The 20,791-nt window shown below is 36.1% G+C and overlaps 1 protein-coding gene across 3 annotated transcripts in view; it reads right to left on the bottom strand.

The window, feature by feature from the left end:
• The window catches only part of RFX3 (regulatory factor X3), a 325,625-nt gene that overhangs the window by 166,250 nt on the left and 138,584 nt on the right, over positions 1-20,791 (bottom strand). For all 3 annotated transcript variants that reach the window (XM_066257177.1, XM_066257176.1, XM_066257175.1), the window contains exon 2: positions 16,118-16,242. In XM_066257177.1, coding sequence (XP_066113274.1) covers positions 16,118-16,234 — 117 coding nt within the window. In that variant the 5' untranslated portion in view covers positions 16,235-16,242. The remainder of the gene's footprint in view (positions 1-16,117; positions 16,243-20,791) is intronic.

Below are 20,791 nucleotides of genomic sequence, written 5' to 3' on the forward strand. Positions count from 1 at the left end.
TAAATAAATAAATAAATAAATAAATAAATAAATAAATACATTGATGATTCCAAGTTTGGTAATGATATTAAGCAACTAGAATTCTCATATATAGCTGGTAGGAATATAAAGTGGTATAACCACTCAGAGAAATATATAGTATGGCAGTTTCTTATAAGGTTAAACAAACATTTACTATATGACCCAACAAGTCTACTCTTTGACATTTATTTACCCAAGATAAATAAAAACATGTCCACACAAAGAGTTTATAAATGCTCATAATATTTTCAGTTAAAAAGTGGAAACAAACCAAATTTTCAACAAGAAGCGAATGAACATTCAAATTGTAATATACTGTTATAATAAAATATGAAGAAGAATAATTCATCAGTAAAGAGAAACGAACCACTGAATGACACAGAAACATAGATGAATTTCCAAAATACTACAGTGATTGAAAGAAGCCATATACAAAAGAGAAGATGTATGATTTTATTTATTTGAAATTCTAGATAAGACAAAACTATCTAAATGAGAACAGACCAGTATTCTAGAGGTGGGAATAGGGGAGGGGGCAACTGATAGAAAAGAGAAGCAAGGAAACTATCTGGAGTGATGAAAATGCTGTATAGTTTTATTGAGACAGTATTTATATTGTACAAGTATATATATTTGTCAAAACTCAAACTATATGTTTAAATGGTAGATTTTATTATATATCAATGACATCTTCCTGGTGTATGGCCTGTAATATTTTAATTTGGTAGTTTCAAGACAGTTTGGGATAGAAAGGTACATGGGTCTAGGAGAGACAGAAGACAGAATAGAAAGATAATCTATTTGGGAATCAGCCATGCTTCTCTGAGAGCATGGCTGATGACCTCTAGTGTTCATTAATTTAGCATTAAAACATGCACAAATATAAACTAAAGTATAAACAATGAGAGTTGTGGGTACAACTAGTATGATAAAGCTTCTTTTGTATTCACTCTACCTGTGGTATCATTTAGCCTTGATTATTTTCATAGTAAGGCTGGCTCTATTGCTGCTCCTTTCCAAAACAATTATAGAAGTTTAACTGAGCACCAAAATAATCATAAACATACATAAAAACACACTGAAATTCATGGTAATCTCAGTTATAACATAGTTATTAATATAATTTTAAATATGTTCATAGTTTCAGAATAAAAATTATCTAAACACACACACGTACAAGTGGATTCCTGAGAAAATATTCATAAATTACACCTTGAGAAATACTGCTTTTTGCAGTCATTTTCCTACCTCCAGCTCCAATCAAGTGTCATATATGAATCAATATTTCATCCTCATATTTTCAACATGCTTTGCAGTCTACCAAGCAAGATATTCTTATTTGATACTAATAATTATTCTGGGTAAATTATTTCTTTCAAATATAAGGATTCTAAGGCTGGGTGGTAATTTTCCAGGAAGTTCCCCACAATTACCCACTCCCATTACTGACTTACCTCTGTATTGTATTATGTGTTCTTATTTGCTCCTATAACTTCACATATATACACTTCAGGCATAATCATTCTCTGTTATCATCTTCTGTTTACCTGTCAATCTCTTTGACCTAACCTTAAAGTTATTTATATCCCAATACAAGCGTTCCTGGCATATGGCTGATACTAAGTCAATGTTTGCCAAATTAGCTCCCACGATGTGGTTATGGCAACTGAAAGGCAGGCAGGTTAAAGTAACTCATTCAATACCACATAGCTTGTAAGTGGCAGACCTGGCATTCCAATTCATAGCTCCTTAAATCAATTTCAAGTCACCGTTCCTTAAGCCCACATCTCTAATATTTTCAGGAAATATTATCATTGCTTCATAGGAAGCAGCATTCTTATAAAAACAACTTAAAGTATCATCAACCAAATATAGGCATGGATATAACTTAAAATAAATATTAAAGCTATTTTCCATATGTGAAATGAAGTGTGTACTGATCTATTAACATTGTTAGTAATCTATTTTTATACTGAGTATTAAAGAGTATGGGTTTTGTTTATTATACTAGCTTCTTCACTAGGTCATTTTTTTTCTTAGAATTTTTCAACATCTCTGATGTTCTTTTTCTTAAATGTTATTTTAAATACCTATAATTACAATAAATAACTAAAGAAATAATCAGTTTCTGTGAAATGTATTTATGAAATGGCTAAAAAAAAGGAAGATAATCATGACTTTTAAATGTATCATTTTCTAACACATCAATGAATCAGAGGCAACAAACACCTTAATGAATTTCAATGTTAAAGCAAAGCCTTGAAAATAAGCACAATAGGCCCTGGACGGTTAGCTCAGTGGTAGAGCATCGACACAGTGTGTGGATGTCCTGGGTTTGATTCCTAATCAGGGCACACAGAAGTGCCCATCTGCTTTTCCACCCCTCCCCATCTCACTCTTCCCTCTCTCTCTCTCTCTCTCTCTTTCCCTAATGTAGCCATGGCTCAATTGGACTGAGTTGGCCCCAGGCACTGAGGATGGCTCTATGGCCTCTGTTTCAGGCCTCAGAAAAGCTCAGTTGCTAAGCAACGGAACAGTGCTTCAGATGGGCAGAACATCACCTCCTAGTGGGCTTGCCAGGTGAATACCAGTTGGGGTACATGCAGGAGTCTGTTTCTGCCTCCCCTCCTCTCACTAAATAAAAGAAAAAAAGCTCAATAACAAAAGAAAAAATATTGGTATAAAGGCTTTATTTAGAATAATTGTTATCAAGGGCCATAAACAGGACTGTGATCAATGGTCTGGTCAATCTCATAAAAAATGCAGATAAATTAGTAATATGTGAACTAAAATTAGGTTAATTCAGAATAAAATTAACTTACTATTACTTTCCAAAAACTCCAGAAATACCTACAGATAGTTTCATCTAGGAAGAATACTCCTATTTGTTTACATTATAGTTTACTTCAGTTAGTGATAACACACAAAGTTAACCTGAGTATTACAAATGGAAAAGTACCTCTTTAAACATAATTATTTCAGAAATATTTTTAAGAACTGTCTTTATTCTTACATTTCAAGTGCTTTTCTTATGCATAACTTTTTATTTCATTTCTCTTTTATAATCCTACTACTTTAAAAATGCTGAAATTGCTAATAAAGCAGCACAAACTTAATTGGATCCAGAACTATCAATCCTTAATAATCCCAAACCACCAAGTAGAAAAAGGAGACAGAAAACAAAATTCATGGCTTAAATTAGCTATGCAGATTTATGAGACACAGCTTGATCACCTGTTAGCCAGAAATACAAAGTTCTCTACATTAATTTGTTTTGAGGCCTATTTTATTACCCATTAAAATTGTATCTTACAGATATTATACCATTTTATTAAATAAAAATATTATACCATTCTATTAAGGAAAAACTGTACTCTACTTCATCTCTCATTCAATAATTAATATGTCAGTTATAACATTAATTTGGGTGAGTTTTACTTTTTAAAAGTTTCCTGGACCTTCATACTATTGGAATATATATTACTATTATATAAAAATCAAAGCCTCAATCTCACTAATTATCTTTCTGAATTTACTACCTAATTTTTAATACTTTTGTCTTCTTAAGAATAATTCAGCTTGCATTTTGTAGCAAAAAAGTTTCTAAGGTAGTCCTAATTTGAACCACTAATTCCTTATACACCTATGTGCCTATGTGTTTAAGAGTCTTAAAAGCATCACCAATTTTTTTTATTGTTTGCTTTACGTGTTATTCAGGCTTATGCATTTACTCATTCATTATCTTGATAATAATTTTCAAGATTGGAGAGCTGATGGGGAATAATGAGAGAATTAGAAAAAAATCTCAAAACTGATTTTCTGTAGTTTTTTTTTTCCTTTTTTAAGTTGCTGAGATGAGACAAAACTTTAAATTTGGAATACTTTTTGAAGATCTCTTTTGCTTAGCAAGCATGCACATAAGTATAAGGAAACTTACAGGCTTTATTTATTTAAAAATATAACGCTAAATAAGTAGCCATGTTTATTGAACATAATATTAGGGTTATCAGCTCCAATTAACAAATTTAGATTGGTAAGGTTATTTATTCTTAAATGTATTACCCTTTTATATAATTTCAGACTTCTAGAAAAGTTTCAGGTTACAACACTATTCTCAAATATCCTTTCCCCAGATTATGTGAATGACAATATTTTATTACATTAATTTATTGTTTTTCCCTGTTAGTCTTTCCAGGTTCTATATTTCCTGATGCTGATACTTAGGATCTGCATTTAGAAAAAACTTAAAAAGTTCAAGTTTCATAAGATTTTTATTTCCTAGTTAATTTACTCAAATAGCCCTTTATATCCCACATGCACATTTGCTTCACTAGTTTTGCTTGTGAGAGTTCTCAAAAATGTATTGTGATTCCTAGAGCTAAAATTAGTCCTTCTTGACATAAAGTATATTATGCTCTTTGCCATGGGACTGCCATTTTTAGTACTATGTCAATACACTTAAGCCATTAACAGCTTTTCCTGTGATAACTGATCTGCTTTACCTGTGTAGGGTACAAGAGCTCATGCTCTGAAGTCAGATGACTTGGGTTTGACTCTTGGCTAAAAAACATGGCTGAAGGATGGTATATTAGTTTAAACATCAGGTTTAGGATTTAGCACAGAGCTACTAATCAGCCAGGGCAAACAGAGTAGCTTTGATTTGCCCAAATAGAAGTCTACCAGGTTTTACAGCTGTATATAAGAAAAATGAACCATCATAGTCACTGCAGAAATGGCTTCAACTGATGTCAACACAAGTCCTTAAAGAAAATAAACAGTCATTACATGTGTGTCTAATTCTAAAATCAACCTTAGAAAAAAGAAAGGGGAAAATGATCATTTTTCATGGATAAGAAAGATATGTATTAAGTGTTCATGGAATTAACGTTCTGATATGCACATTTAATATAGGTATTGAGCTTGAAGAATTCTGATAAACAATTCTTTCTGCTTCACAGGAGTCCAGAAAAGATGATTCTCAAACAGTGGTCCATGTAACCCTAGAGGTTCCACAGAAGCATCTCAGGAGCTACTGTCAGGGGTAAGAGAAAACTAAATGGACATGGCCCATTTCCACATCCTCTCCTACACACACACACACACACACACACACACACACACACACAATTGAGTCAGATGATCTTAGTTTTTATATTATTTAGAATACTCCTTCAATATGTATGAAGTGCCTACTACTTATTTGTCCAACATTTACTGATCTCATGAAAGGAGACTTTATAAAAAAGAATTACTTATAAAATGGGTAGTACAAATAAGTCCCACTCTCAAATGAAATACAACATCAACCCCACATACATTTTGTAATTACTACCTCAGAGAATACATCTTAATTGTAAGCACAGCCTGTCAAGGCCAAATGACTATAGTCCAAAGCATGTAATTTTGATTCTTTGAGCCTTAGTTTTCTAATTTGTGAAAAGAGAAATAATACCACCTACTCTGCAGATTGTTATAAGCTTTAGAAATAATGAGCCAAAATCAATACAGGGAATGACACACAACAGATGCTCAGTAGATGGTAGCTACTATTATGATTTGTTGCTTCAACTGGATTTCTGACAAAGTAAAATAGCGGACAACTTCAAAATGAGAGTTGTTACTGAATTAAATAGCTTACTGCCTGACCAGTAGCCACACAGCACTCTACCTCACCTCGTACCACTCATCCCTCTCACTCTCTCCTCCAGCCACTTCAACTGTGGTTCAGTTCCATAAACCCACCAAGTTCTCTATCATGCCAGGTCTTCACACACACTTCTCTCAGAAAACAGGTCCTTTTATTCCCTCCCTCTATTCTTCAAATCTTAGCTTAAAAATCATTCCCTCTAGAAAGACTGCTTTTACCAGCTCAGACTATACATAACATTTTTTAATTGAACTTTAGAGTTTCTTTTTCTTTCAGATAGTGATGGTAAAAAGATTTGGCTAAAAATTTACAGCACAAATTCCTATGAATCATATGAAAAGATTGTCAATGTCACTAATCATCAGAGAAATGGAAATTAAAACCACAAAAGATATTACCTCACACCTGTCAGAATAGCTACCATCAATAAGTCAACAAACAACAAGTATTGGCAAGAATGTGGAGAAAAGGGGAACCCTTGTGCACTGTTGGTGGGAATGTAGATTGGTGCAGCCACTATGGAGAACAGCATAGGGTTCCTCAAACAATTAAAAATAAAACAGTTTTTGCCTGACCAGGTGGTGGTGTGCAGTGGATAGAACATCAGACTGGGATGCAGAGGACCCAGGTTCAAAACCCCTAGGTCGCCGGCATGAGCATGGGCTCATCCGGCTTGAGCACAGGCTCACCAGCTTGAGAGAGGGGTAGCTGGCTTGAGCATAGGATCATAGACATGACCCCATGGTCACTGGCTTGAGCAAGGGGTCACTCATTCTGCTGTAGCCCCCGTCTCCCAGTCAAGGCACATATGAGAAAGCAATCAATAAACAACTAAGGAGCTGCAACAAAGAATTGATGTTTCTCATCTCTCTCCCTTCCTGTCTGTCCCTATCTGTCCCTCTCTCAGTCTATGTCAAAAAAAAAAAAAGAAATGGTTTTATGACCCAGTAATTCCACTTCTGGGTATATATCCAAAGATACCCAAAACAATTTGAAAGAATATGTTCATCCCTATGTTCACTGCAGCATTACTTACAATAGCAAAGATATAGAAGCGACACAGTGCCCATCAACAGTCAAGTGGATAAAAAAAAATTGTGATATAATGAAATATTGCTCAGCTTAAAAAGAATAAAATTTGTGATATCATGAATGGACCTAGAGGATATTATGCTAAATAAGTCAGACAGAGGAAAACAAATACCATATGATTTCACTCATATGTGAAATCTAAAGAGCAAAGTAAAGGAACAAATGCAACAAAAATTGGCTCACAGGCCCAGATATTAGACCCATGGTTGCCAGAGGGCGGGCTGAGGGTAGGGCTGGGTGAAAAAGGGGAAGGGAACAAGAACTACATATTGGTAGTCACAATTATCCCTGGGATGTAAAGTATAGTTTAGGGAATATAGTCAATCATAATGTAATAGCTACATATCGTGCCTGGTGGGTACTTAAAATATCATGGGATCGCTTTGTAAAGTAAATGACTGTCTAACCACAATGCTGTACACCTGAACTAATACAAAATAATGTTGAATGTAAACTGTAATTGAAAACTAAAAAAAAAAAAAATTCCTATGATTTGCTTAGGAAAACAGGGCAAGTGCTTTGTTTAAATTATGTTCTAACTTGTTCAAATTAGATGTAAACACAGGGTCAGTTCCCTAAAGTTTTCTACTTTACATTCCTGAAATGTTCTAGAAACAATTTCTAGAACAAATTGAACTTTTCAAGTAAAAAAAAAGGGGATTGATATTGAAATTGTTAGTTTGATAAGCAAATTAGATATTCATAGTAAGCAAAATTATGAAATCAACCAAAATTAAGTATATACAACTAAGTGATTTGTTGAAGAAGAAAATTTTCTTCAGTTCAACTGTGAGAGGTCCTCTGAAATAGCTAAACTAAATGAATAGTTTAAGTCTACTAACTAGATATCTAAATTCCAATCAGGCTAAGTTTATGTATTAATATTCTCATCCTAATTTCCTGAAGTCATATCCTATCACATATGATCCAAAATTATTATATTTTTTTATTTTCAAAATTATTCTATTTCTTGAGCTGAATAAAATACGGGAGATATTCCTGATGTTTCATGAGAAATATGCTGATGCTTTCTGTCATCTTTAAGGTGACTGCACTGCTTTTCTGTCCAGGGTGGCGAAGACCAATACTGCCCTGCTGGTTACGCCAAGTTGGTGTTGGTTCTGATGTAGAGCATGGGCCTCCCTAACTCACAATCCAGAGACATATAAGAAAGGATGAGAGATATTTGTTTAGTGAAGGATATGAAAACAACTGGTTTTAAGACAAAATAGATACAAAAGATGAGTTACTTGAGAGTGAGGGCAAAAACAGGACCGCAGGGCAAATCTTATATAAAAGGGGATAAAAAAAAAGCCCAATATTAGAGTCAGATAATATTAGTACTACTATGACTAATAATAACAATGATAATAGAAGTAAAAATATTTATTAAAAGTTTACTATTTATGGTACTGTCCTAAATCATTTAACATTTGTAGCTAAACATAAGTTACATATTATTATCCTTATTTTTTACATGAGAAAATTATCACAAAGTTTAATAGTTTGTTTAAAGTCATATAAATAGAAAGAGTTAGAGTCAGGATTTGAACCCATATCTTCTAACTATGAATATCACTCCAACCTTTAAAAAACCTGCTTTTCTTGATGAAGCTCTCAAAGAAATAAAAGTGAAGCCCAAAAGCCATGAAAGAAGAGAGAATTATGATTATCAACAATAGCAAGTGTCAAAAAGAAATCCAGAAAGATCCTAGGGAATATTTTTGGATTTGGCCGCAAACAATGGGCATAATATCCATAGCTGTATAGGCAGCATCCAGATTTGAAAGGACCAATAGTGGTTAGATAAAAGGGAAATGTAGACAAGTGTACATTTCTCTATCAAGAAAACTGCAGTGGATAAATACATAAAAATATGTCAACTGAAGAGAGAAAAGAATTAATATACTAGGGAAAAGACAGATGTACAAACACCATGATGGATAATCTGACTCAAACTCCTATAAGGAGTTCTTGTGCATCAGTGTACTAAATCCCCCACTGTCTAGACCTCTTAGCTCCCTGTATAGATACTGTGATCTTCCTTGAACTCTTTCATGCTTTTCTCTATCAGATATACACTCTTCCAGTTTTTCTTGTCAAATCCAGCTTTTTCTTCGGCTCACAGCTCAGGCATCATTCCTCGGTAAAGACATTACTGACCCTTATTCCCAAGAACAATTTCCATCTTTACACCTGAGGTACTTTGTATCCAATTCTATAACAATGTCTATCTTCCTCATTTCTGCAGTAGCTGCTATATTTCTCTTAAAATATGGTATCTCAAACTGATAACATTAATCTAACAGTGGATGAGAAAATATTTTTAAAAATCACTTAAGAGAATAAAACAAAATATGATTACTTAACTATTTAAATAGTAGAGCTCTTACTTTTACAAATATTCAGTACAGAAAGTCCACTAAAGGGCCTTCATATTGGATTGGTACAGCAAAATTATTTTCAGTTGGAGATCAGCACGTTCCTTTGAAACACCTTACACTTTATATTGGATACTAAAAACTAGCAGTTCTGGTTCTAAAAATAAATATGCTCTTCAAGAGCTAAAATCATTGCTTTTTGTTTTTTTACAAAAAGACACTCAAATGATATTCATTTAAAAATGTAACCCCATCTTTTAGGCTCTCTGCCACAGTCTTAATTATAAGAACACTGTCCCCTTAGGAACCAAGCCAACAGGAATCAAATCCTAAGTAAGAGCAAACCAGAGAAAAATATCTTTGTTTCTGTTGATTACATGAAATAATAGTCTCAAATGAAAGGAATTCTATTCATGTCCATCAAAGCTAGGATGTTCAGAAAGCAAACCTATTGACTATGAACAGAAAGGTAAGATAAATACGAGTATGATAGAGTTGCACGACCTCAGGACTTCGCCATCCAAACTACTGAAGGGACCCATTGAAGATACCATTGGTCAAATTTTGATCCAATAATACTCTATTATGGATTTAACACACAATAGGCGATTTTTGGTGCTTTAATCACTATTCACTGCTTCCCCAAAAAGAATTTTTCATGGGTATATTACTAATTATCACACTTTCTTTCTGCTTATGATGATGTACCACATGACAGGAATCTGGCAAACAGAAATTAGAACAGAAATGATCCCACTGTTGAAGCTGTGGTCTAATGTAAGGCTCTCAGGAGTATTCATATCAAAATTAACTCCTAAAACTCCATTTCCTAAAGGTTGTGGGATCATTTTAAAGGTAGTCCAGGACCTATTTGCAAAAGACTCACTTAAAATTTATCTTTCCTGAAGACTTCTCTTTGTGTAGAACCTACCTGACAATTTTGGTTGGATCTGTTTCCCAAACAAAATGGCACTTATCCTTTTGACCACAGGGATAATAGGATCACTCTCAGGATATACCATAACTTATATGGAAATGCTAAATATATTATAGAATGATACAATCAAAAGAAATAATATAGCTAAACAGCTATTCCATTCATTTGGATAATTCAAATTATAAACAAGAGTCATTGCCTAGATATATTTATATATCTAGGATTTATATAAAAACAAATGTTCTTATTTAAATATAATCTTGAAATGAACTTTTACCACATTAAAAGAGGTTTTAATGTCCCAATTACAAACCAAAGACCTTCTAGAAAACAACTGACTCCCTGGGAAGAAAAATGTAAAGATGGCAGTCTCTCATAATAAAAGAATTAGAACAAAGTTGGCAGGTTCTTTTTTTTTTTTTTTTTTTTTTTTTTTTTTTTGTATTTCTCTGAGGCTGGAAACAGGGACAGACTCCCGCATGCGCCCTACCGGGATCCACCCGGCATGCCCACCAGGGGGCAATGCTCTGCCCCTCTGGGGCGTCGCTCTGTCGTGACCAGAGCCACTCCAGCGCCCGGGGCAGAGGCCAAGGAGCCATCCCCAGCGCCCGGGCCATCTTTGCTCCAATGGAGCCTCGGCTGCGGGAGGGGAAGAGAGAGACAGAGAGGAAGGAGAGGGGGAAGGGTGGAGAAGCAGATGGGCGCTTCTCCTGTGTGCCCTGGCCGGGAATCGAACCTGGGACTTCTGCACGCCAGGCCTACGCTCTACCACTGAGCCAACCAGCCAGGGCCGGCAGGTTCTTATGGGGAGAAAAAAATCTTTGTTTGGACTCAGATAGAACCTCCTCAACCCCAGGGTTCCACTGTACCTGGGAGATGTTATGTCTAGAAGAAGCAGGATACAGACAACACACTTGTCCGCTCTGAAAGAAAGGACGTGTGCTGCTTTCCAAGAAGAGAAGATAGGCAAAGACGTAGAGAGAGGAGGAACTATAGTTGAGAAGGCAGTCAAAACTGAGAAAGGTGAAAGGAGAAAGAAGTCTTGGAGCCATGATTCAAGGTATTTTAGGAATTATTCTCAATGCCAGCAGCATTTTTGGAATAACTGAAGCACAAGATTCAAACAAAAAATAAACTGACTTTTGTCTAGGGTCCACCTTACAAAGATCTAAACTGGCTGGCTATGGGAGAGAATGGAATAATAGGAAAGTGTTTCCCTTTAACCTTTTCTGGATTTCTAATTCAGTTCTAGGGCAAGCAGAATCAGAAAACCTCTCAGATTTACACAGAAAAGGACAATTTTAAAGAATAAGCTATAAGATAAACAAATAAGTGAAGGCAGGGGAAGGGGAAGGAAGAATATATAGTTCATTTCAAATCATAGTCTATAGAGACCTATCTAGTAAAAGAGTCTTATAAAGATGGTAAGATGGGTAATATCAAAATATTAGTTTCTAATCAAAATACTTAACTTGAATATTTTTACAGATTTTATTGAATTGGGCAACAATGCATATATTTGGAAGCTGAAATTCTAGTCTTTTATGAAATAATTAAAAACTGCAAAAGATGGAAGTTTTAACAAAGTATTACATAACAAGACCTTGCAACCTTTGCTCAGAATTTTTCTACAAAGAGGACCAGATGGAAGGTGACGGAAGACAACTGGACTTTGGGTGATGGGAATACAGCATAATCAAATGTCAAAACCTGGAGATGTTTTCTCTGAACATATGTACCCTGATTTATCAATGTCACCCCAATAAATAAATAAATAAGTAAGTAAATAAATAAATAAATGGAAAGCCAACATAAGAAAACCCCAAGATAAAGGCAAAAGGAGACACCAGGATAAGAGCTGAGCAAAGGGCAAAAGGGCATTGAATTCAGGCAGCACAGGTCAGGATGCTCTGAGAGACTTCTTTAAGGAAACATCTGATCATTAAATCCAATAAGTTTTAGAGGAAAGGAAGATAATCACAGTTCACTACATGGCTACATTAAAATAGCATTCATATATATAATTATGGGAATATAGGCACTGGGTAAATACATAACTTAGGTTGTGACATAAAAATTTATTTTTCTTGGCCCTGGCCAGTTGGCTCATCAATAGAACATCTGCCCAGACTGTGGATGTCCAGGGTTCAATTCCTAGTCAGGAAACACAGGAGAAACGACCATCTGTTTCTCCAACCCTCCTCCCTCCCTTATCTCTATCTCTCTCTTCGCCTCCTGAAGCCATGGCTCAGTTGGAGCAAGTTGGCCTCAAGCACTGAGGATGACTCCATGGCCTTGCCTCAGGCACTAAAATAGCTTGGTGGCTGAGCACTGGAGCAATTTCTCCAGAAGAGCAGAACATCGCCTCATAGGGGGCTTGCTGGGTAAATCCTGGTCAGGTCTGTCTCTCTGCTTCTCCACTTCTCACTTAAGAAAACTAGAATTTTAAAAAAAATTGTTTTTCTTGTAGGTCAGAAACTACATGTAGTTCAACCTGGTATACTGGGAGCATAAGGGATGGAGAGAGAGAGAGAGAGAGAGAGAATGTATGCATGATAGGGACCAGAAAAAGAAGCATAATAAGATAATGTTTAAAACTAGAATAATAAAAAAAATAGTAAAATACTTAAATTTTATTTTTGAAGACGGGGTAAACATCAAAACAATAGGTAGAAAGAAGCAAAAGTAGTTGCCTCTGAAGAGAGGTTGATGGATTAGAGAGAGGCTGAGGACTGCTTTTTTCCTTTAATAACAAACTTGCTGAAATTTGACTCTTTATACTACCATATGACACCTATAGTAATCATCTGATGATATCTAAATTCAACAAAAAAAATTTTTAAATAAAAGAAAATATAAAGAGGAATGGGAGGAGGGAGAAAGAAAAGAGGCCAGGAGAGAGGACCAGATATGTGTCCTACAAACACTGTTATATCTCAAGAGGGTACTTTCTGGAGATAGGAAACTGATGGCCACCACAATACTCTTAGAGACAGACACTTCCAAGTCCCATTCTTCTTCCACAAATGACACAAAAACCCAACCAGAGTAAGTATAATTGTTCAATATTTGCTTAATATTGATAGATTGTCTTTTTTAAATTATATGTGATGCTGTTCTAATTGTTCTCCACTTACTTTTTGTATGATATATCAAGGGCTACCTGGTAACTTTGATGATAACTGAAATTGGTGATGACATCAATAATACCTGAGGCTTTTAAAATACCATTTCAGAAAGACTGATTTTTTAATGGTAAAAAAAAAAGATAAAAAGGGTAAGAAACACAATTAATAGACTTAAACATATGAAACTGTTGTTTTTATAGATCACAATTACATATAGTTCAATCCAATAAACTGCAAGTGTAAGAATATGTGTGTGTATGTGTGTATGGTAGAGACCAGAGAGAGGTGTGCACAAGATTAAAAAAAGAAAGACTTCATATGTCCTTATTTACTGTGATTCAAAGACCCTTCATGATTCTAGCACTCTCCCAGCCAAGCCTACTTCTATCCCCTAAAAAGAATATAATCTTGAATCCCTCTGTCTGTCATTTAGGAAAAGATATCTCTCTCCCTAACCACTTATTTACAATTGTAAGAGTAACATTTGCTAAAAATTATCTTAGATACTAAGAAATTACAGGCAAATCTCAAACTTCAAACATTTTATGACATGATCTTTCTCACTTATTTTCTCATCACTCTTTAGAAGAAGTGACAGGCCAATGTGTTCACAACCCACATGCAGAACTATGAGCTAGCATGAATAGCATTATTTCATCAGTATCTTTCCAAAACAAGCCAAGTATCAAGGATAAATAAGACCTGTAGTAAATATGTGATGAAGAATTCAATATCACCTGACCAGCCAGTGGTACAGTGGACAGAGGGTCAACCTGGGACGCTGAGGACCCAGATTTGAAACCCCAAGGTCACCAGCTTGAGCACGGACTCATCCAGCTTGAGCATGGGATCATGGACATGAATGACCCTATGGTCGCTGGCTTGAGCCCAATGTCACTGGCTTCAGCAAGGGGTCACTGGCTCAGCTGGAGTCCTCCAGTCAAGGCACATATGAGAAAGCAATCAATGAACAACTAAGGTGCGCAACGAAGAATTAATTCTTCTCATCTCTCTCCCTTCCTGTCAATATGTCTGTCTGTCTCTCTCTTTCTTGCTAAAGAAAAAGAAAAATAATTCAATCTCAAATTTTTAAATGGAATGAATCATATCTCCAGAGCTTTAAGATAATTTAATTTCATTAAACAGTATTTATCAGTCACCCAGGCACTTTATAAAATATCACAAAGGCAAAATCTCTGCCTGTAAGGTATATCCATCTTCACCTTTATTAAGTACTGCTGTGAACCAATTATATAAAAATATGATTGCTGACATTTCAATATGAAAAAAATAGAAAGTTGTGATAAAGAATAGGGAGGGGAGAAGAGTAGGCTAAAACCTACTTAGGGAGTTCAAATCAGAAACAAATGTTCTCGTTAAGAGTTAAGAGCCTAGCCTGACCTGTGGTGGTGCAGTGGATAAAGCGTCGACCTGGAAACACTGAGGTTACAAGTTCAAAACCCTGGCTAGCCTGGTCAAGGCACATATGGGAGTTGATGCTTCCTGCTCCTCCCCCTTCTCTCTTTCTCTCACTATCTCCCCCCTCCTCTCTAAAATAAATAAATAAAAAATTAAAAAAAAAAAAAGAGTTAAGAGCCTAGCCCAACGGTTTTTAAAGTGTGTGTCAGGGCACACTGATGCGCCCTAGAAGATTTCCAGGTGTGCCCGATGGTATTCCAGAGAAATATGTGCCTGTTGGGGACCAAAAAACCAATAGGGTTTTTGGAGTTTAGATTTTTGGGGGACAGAGGTGTGGGGAATTGGCTGTAAGCTGATAGTCTGCCCAGCCCCCACCTCACTTGCCTGATTAGGTTGCAAAAGGCTGTTAAACTGTGGTGCTGGACTGTTTATACTACCTCTATGTTCCCCAGAAAACTGGAAGCAAGTTTCTTCTACCCTTTGTTTGGTATAAAGTTAAGATAATCTGTATGGTGGGTGTTTTCTGCATTCAACACAATTAAGAATAAAAAGAGGAATTCTTCAAACTATTGACGAGGAAATGAGAGTTTGCCTTTCAAATATATGCCCAAACATTGAAAAAATCACTAGGACACATGAGGTTCATGTTTCTCATAACACAAGAATAAAAAAACTTAACACATTCGCTCCATGATCTGCCAAATTTACAAAATCTTACTAAGATTGTATCTATATATATTAAAAGATAACTTTTTTGTCATTTTATTATTTTAACCGCTTTTTTATGAATTCTAAAAAGCATAACTCAAAAAAATGTAACATTAAAACATTTTTAATGTCAGAATAAATTTAATTTTGTCATATTTATTTTGTTTAATTACCATAAAAGCATGCTGGAACTTTATATTCTTTTTCTTTAATATTTGACTTAATTATTATAACATATTTCTCAGAAATTTGTATATAGTGCGCCTACAATTATTGGTAGGATTTTAATTGCACCTCGACTTCAAAAAGTTTGAGAACCACTGGCCTAGCCTGTGGCGGCTCAGTGGATAAAATGTTGACCTGGAATGCTGAAGTCACCAGTTCAAAACCCTGGGAAGCAACTATTAAAAGTTGATGCTTCCCACTACTATCCTTCTCTCTCCCACTCTCTCTCTCTAAAATCTATATATAAAATCTTAAAAAAAAAGAGTTAACAGGCTCTTTCAAAATAGGAATTACAGTTTGAGTATTTACTTTTGTAGCCCTACAGTCCAACACACACACACACACAAAAAAAAAAAAAAAAAAAAAAAAAAAAAAAAAACTAGAATAGCCAGGAAATGCTAAGGAAACATTTGCTGAATTAACCTATGAACTGAAGTAGACCTATCTTAACATCCATTGTGCCAAAAAGCATACTTCAAACTGTCTTTGAACACAGCCCTGTTGAAGAATCCACACAATGAAAGACACAGTGTCTTCTCTGAGAACGGCAGCCCCTTACCTGTTGTTGTACTGGTACCTGCTGTACCACCTGTGTAGGCACTGCTGCTTGACTAGCCACAGATGTCTGTAAAGTCACTGTCGAACCTGTGTCCGACCCAGTCTCTGATGTCTGCATGATGATCTCTGGAATATATTAAAATAGAAATAAAGTTCAAAAACGCTCCTCTTGCATGACTAACGCCTTTATTTTGTTCTCAATATCCTATACCGAGACTTTTAACTCTCAGAATACTTCAGACCACAACATACTGTCATGATATCCCATGCATATTTATAGTTATTTGACCAATTTTAATATATATACAGAAAATTATTAATCTACATTTTTTAAAATCCCCATTAGTACCTCTTATTATCTTGAGTATATAAAAGATGTACCTCATTGAAATCTACCATTCTTAGTTAGGTCTCATCTGTTATAAATGGTTCCAACTATTTATAAACTAGAGCCCAAAATTATATCAATGAGATACTCAATTCTCAGAACACAAACCTTAACTATAGGCAAATATGTCATAAAATATACTTTCTGGACACTTTTATAATAAGATTATCAGGATGTCACCAGAGGTGTACAATTCAGAAAAAAACTATTTCTCAGATTCTTTCCAACTTTAACTTACTATTCACTGATCTAAAAAAAAATCAGTATATATCCAAAAGCCAAATGATATACTCTAAACTTAGCCAAAGGGTCAATATCACTATTTTTTTGTTCTGTGACATATGGTACTAAAATCAAAGTTCACTTACATTCTTACACAAAGATAGCCAAACATCAATAATGTATAATATTTTGAAAGATTTAGGGTAAAGCCCCTATTATATAAATGAGTATGTAAAAAAAAAACATAAAATACCTTTTGTCATTCACAATTCAAAGTGGCACATTTTTAAGTTCTCTTGTGACTGACAACACAGGATTAAACTGCAGCATGTACTCTAACTGGTTTCTCAGACTTCCTGGCCTTGACATTCCCTCATGCTACTTATTATAGTGAATAGAATAAATACCAATTTCTTTGCTATTGAGTAGGGATGAGAATTCTAATTTTCTTCCCTAGGGGGAAAAACAATATTTAATTGGTAGCCTAAGATAAAATACTGCATTATGGTTTAAATCTGTGAACAATATGGAGAATATTAATTTTCCCTAAGAAAATTCTGAAAGAACATTTAGTTCTTTCAAGTAGAAAATTAACACCTCTCAGCATCTTTTGTTACAGCATGACCTCTTCCAATTCCCCCCCCCAAACCTTCCTATCAATGCATTCAATTTTACAAATAGACCTCTGAAGACATCTAATCTACTCTTCTTATTTTATAAATGAGAAACTAAAGCCCAAAGAGGTTAAGGGACTTGCTCAAGGTGCCAGGAGTGGACACAGGATTAGGCTTCTCCCCTTTAAATCTGGGCTTATTTTTTTATTTCCAAACCTTGACATTGGCATCACTTTTGGTAATTATTCTTATTGTTCTGTTAGTCAAAAGCTTAAACAGCACAATAAACGTTAGCATATACAAAACATATAGCAGTTAACAGCTAACATTGACTTAGTGTTTAACATATCCTAAGGATCCTTCTAAATGTTTTACATGTTAATTCATAAATAAATTAACCCCTGTGACAATCCAATATTGCTAGTAGGATTGTAATCTCCATTTACAGATGAGGAACCTCAGGCACACAGAGTGGAGAAGCCCTAGGGTCTTCAACAGAAGGAATGTGATGAAGACTGTGGCTCCCACCCTATTTATTTTGATCAGCTAATGTTCAGCTTCAAAAGATTGTAAATTCATGGGAAGCCTAAGATATAGGTGCTAATTTTTCAAAAGAAGTTAAAAATTTAGATTTTTTTGTGTGAAATATCTCAAGTAGTGGCTTGTTAACAAAAAGTAGCACTGACCTCCATGCACTCAACTGAACACACACACCCCTTAGTATAGCATTAAGACCACAGATATGCCCGAACATGTTTGAGAATGACAGTATATATCATACTATATAAAACTCTTGCCTAATTATGCTTACTGAAAGACTATGGTTCTCAAACTCTGGGGAATAAATACATACATTCTGAACCCTATCTGTGCCTACTCTTTTCTATTCTATCACAGAGGGAAAAAATACTCCCTCTTTCAAAAATCAAAAGCCAACATTACATACTTAGACTATTGATGCCAGTTGTGCTACAGTGGTGGAACTACCATATTAGTGAAAGTAAGGTGGTGCTTTTCTGTAGGGAATGAGGAATGAACCAGATGTTAGGTATTATCTTCAGAGAGGCTTTCTTAGCCCCTTTTCCCAATTGCAAGATAGGCAGTAGCCTCTGTCAGTGAAGTATACAAAAGAGGAACAAAGGGTCAATTATGCCTTCCTCATTAAACTGCTCAATCAAGGGTGGATGATTTCTTGCAATAAAGGAACTCATACTAAAACTCCTTCCTATTTCTCTCAATGCTGGCTGGGAACTTTATCTAGACTCTCTCATGTGTCTGTACAATGTATTGCAGACCAGTCTACATAGGTTTTGGTATGTGACCCATACTTTGACTCCTACTATTTTAGACCAGTGGTGGAATTTAAATAATTTAACAACCAGTTCTCTGCCTTAAGGACCATTTTAAGTATTAAAAATGATATACTAAAAGGTACTTTATGATTTCATGCATTTAATACTTAAGAATAAAAGAGGCACACAAAACTAGATTACAAGGCCCTGGCCGGTTGGCTCAACGGTAGAGCGTCGGCCTGGCGTGCGGGGGACCCGGGTTCGATTCCCGGCCAGGGCACATAGGAGAAGCACCCATTTGCTTCTCCACCCCCACCCCCTCCTTCCTCTGTCTCTCTCTTCCCCTCCCGCAGCCAAGGCTCCATTGGAGCAAAGATGGCCCGGGCACTGGGGATGGCTCCTTGGCCTCTGCCCCAGGCGCTGGAGTGGCTCTGGTCTCGGCAGAGCGACGCCCGGAGGGGCAGAGCATTGCCCCCTGGTGGGCAGAGCGTTGCCCCTTGGTGGGCGTGCCGGGTGGATCCCGGTCAGGCGCATGCAGGAGTCTGTCTGACTGTCTCTCCCCATTTCCAGCTTCAGAAAAATACAAAAAAAAGAAAAAAAAAAACTAGATTACAAGAGTTTTAAAATATTAATGAAAAATATTAAATAATACCTGACAAAAAACAATAAAACTGTTATTTAAGATATTTCCATACTGCTTCTTGATTGGCACCCTCACTTGCAATTTTCTAGCCCAGAAAGGAACTTAAGAGGAAAGTGCTATTTTGGTCCCTTGAGGTTTTACTGGGTTAATAAGGAATATAACTTCCACCTATTGGCTCTCTTCAGAGGACACAGTTGCAGAACAGGAGACAATTGGAAGATGAACCACAGCAATTTTGATGGGCAATGACTAGAGCCATTCTAATATATTTGTATAACAATGCTAATGAAAAATATTTCATTTCAACCCTGGTTGGATGGCTCAGTTGGTTAAAGCATCATCTGAAGCACAGAGGATGAGGGTTTGATCCCTGGTCAGGGTATATACAGGAATAGCTTGATATTCTATCTCTCTTTCTTCTCTCACTAAAATCAATCAAAAAAATTGCTACAGGTGCTTAGAATACGCTGTTGCACAGATGAACGTTAAAAAAGAGTAGAGAATGCAAATTTGTGATTTCCACATTGGGCAGCTTCCCAGGCACCCAGCTTAGAGAGAACCCTGATTACAAGTGCCTTTTTAACAACCAGTTCGCCAAATTCAACAAAAAAAAATTAGGTATCGGTTCTGCTGGACTGGTGCGAATCGGCTAAATCCCACACCCTTGTTTTAGATCAAACATAAAAATATAAAGAATGAAGGTCTCTTTAAAAATTAAATGTTGCCCTGGCCGGTTGGCTCAGTGGTAGAGCGTCAGCCTGGCGTGCAGAAGTCCCAGGTTAGATTCCCGGCCAGGGCACACAGGAGAAGCGTCCATCTGCTTCTCCACCCCTCCCTTTTTCCTTCCTCTCTCTCTCTTCCCCTCCCGCAGCCGAGGCTCCATTGGAGCAAAGATGGCCCGGGTGCTGGGGATGGCTCCTTGGCCTCTGTCCCAGGCGCCTGAGTGGCTCTGGTCACAACAGAGCGACGCCCCAGAGGGGCAGAGCATCGCCCCCTGGTGGGCAGAGCGTCGCCCCCTGGTGGGCGTGCCGGGTGGATCCTGGTGGGGCGCATGCGGGAGTCTGTCTGACTGTCTCTCCCCGTTTCCAGCTTCAGAAGAATGCAGGGGAAAAAAAATTAAATGTAGTTTTTAAGCAATTCATAATGATTCTTAATAAACCACCAGAGAGAGTTATGAGAAGCTAAAAGGTATAGATTTAGAAATTGGCAACCTATGGACTATATTAGACTCCACAGATAGGTTTTGAATCAGTTACTACAAGTTAAAATTCTTAATTGCCAACATTTAAAAATCAGAAACTTTGCATTAAAAATCCAATTTCCAGATTCTCTAAAAAACCTGAAAAGGTAAATCTGTATATGGGTCTTACAGGCAAATTATTAAAATGGTGTGATTCTAAGGTGACCAACTTTTTTACAATGAAAAGGAGGACAAAAACAAATTGAAGAAAACAATATCGTAAATAAAAGATACATTTTATTCATTACAACAGTAGCACACTATAATATGATAAAT

This window comes from Saccopteryx bilineata, chromosome 2 (assembly GCF_036850765.1).
Source record: "Saccopteryx bilineata isolate mSacBil1 chromosome 2, mSacBil1_pri_phased_curated, whole genome shotgun sequence".
Classification (NCBI taxonomy): Eukaryota; Metazoa; Chordata; class Mammalia; order Chiroptera; family Emballonuridae; genus Saccopteryx; species Saccopteryx bilineata.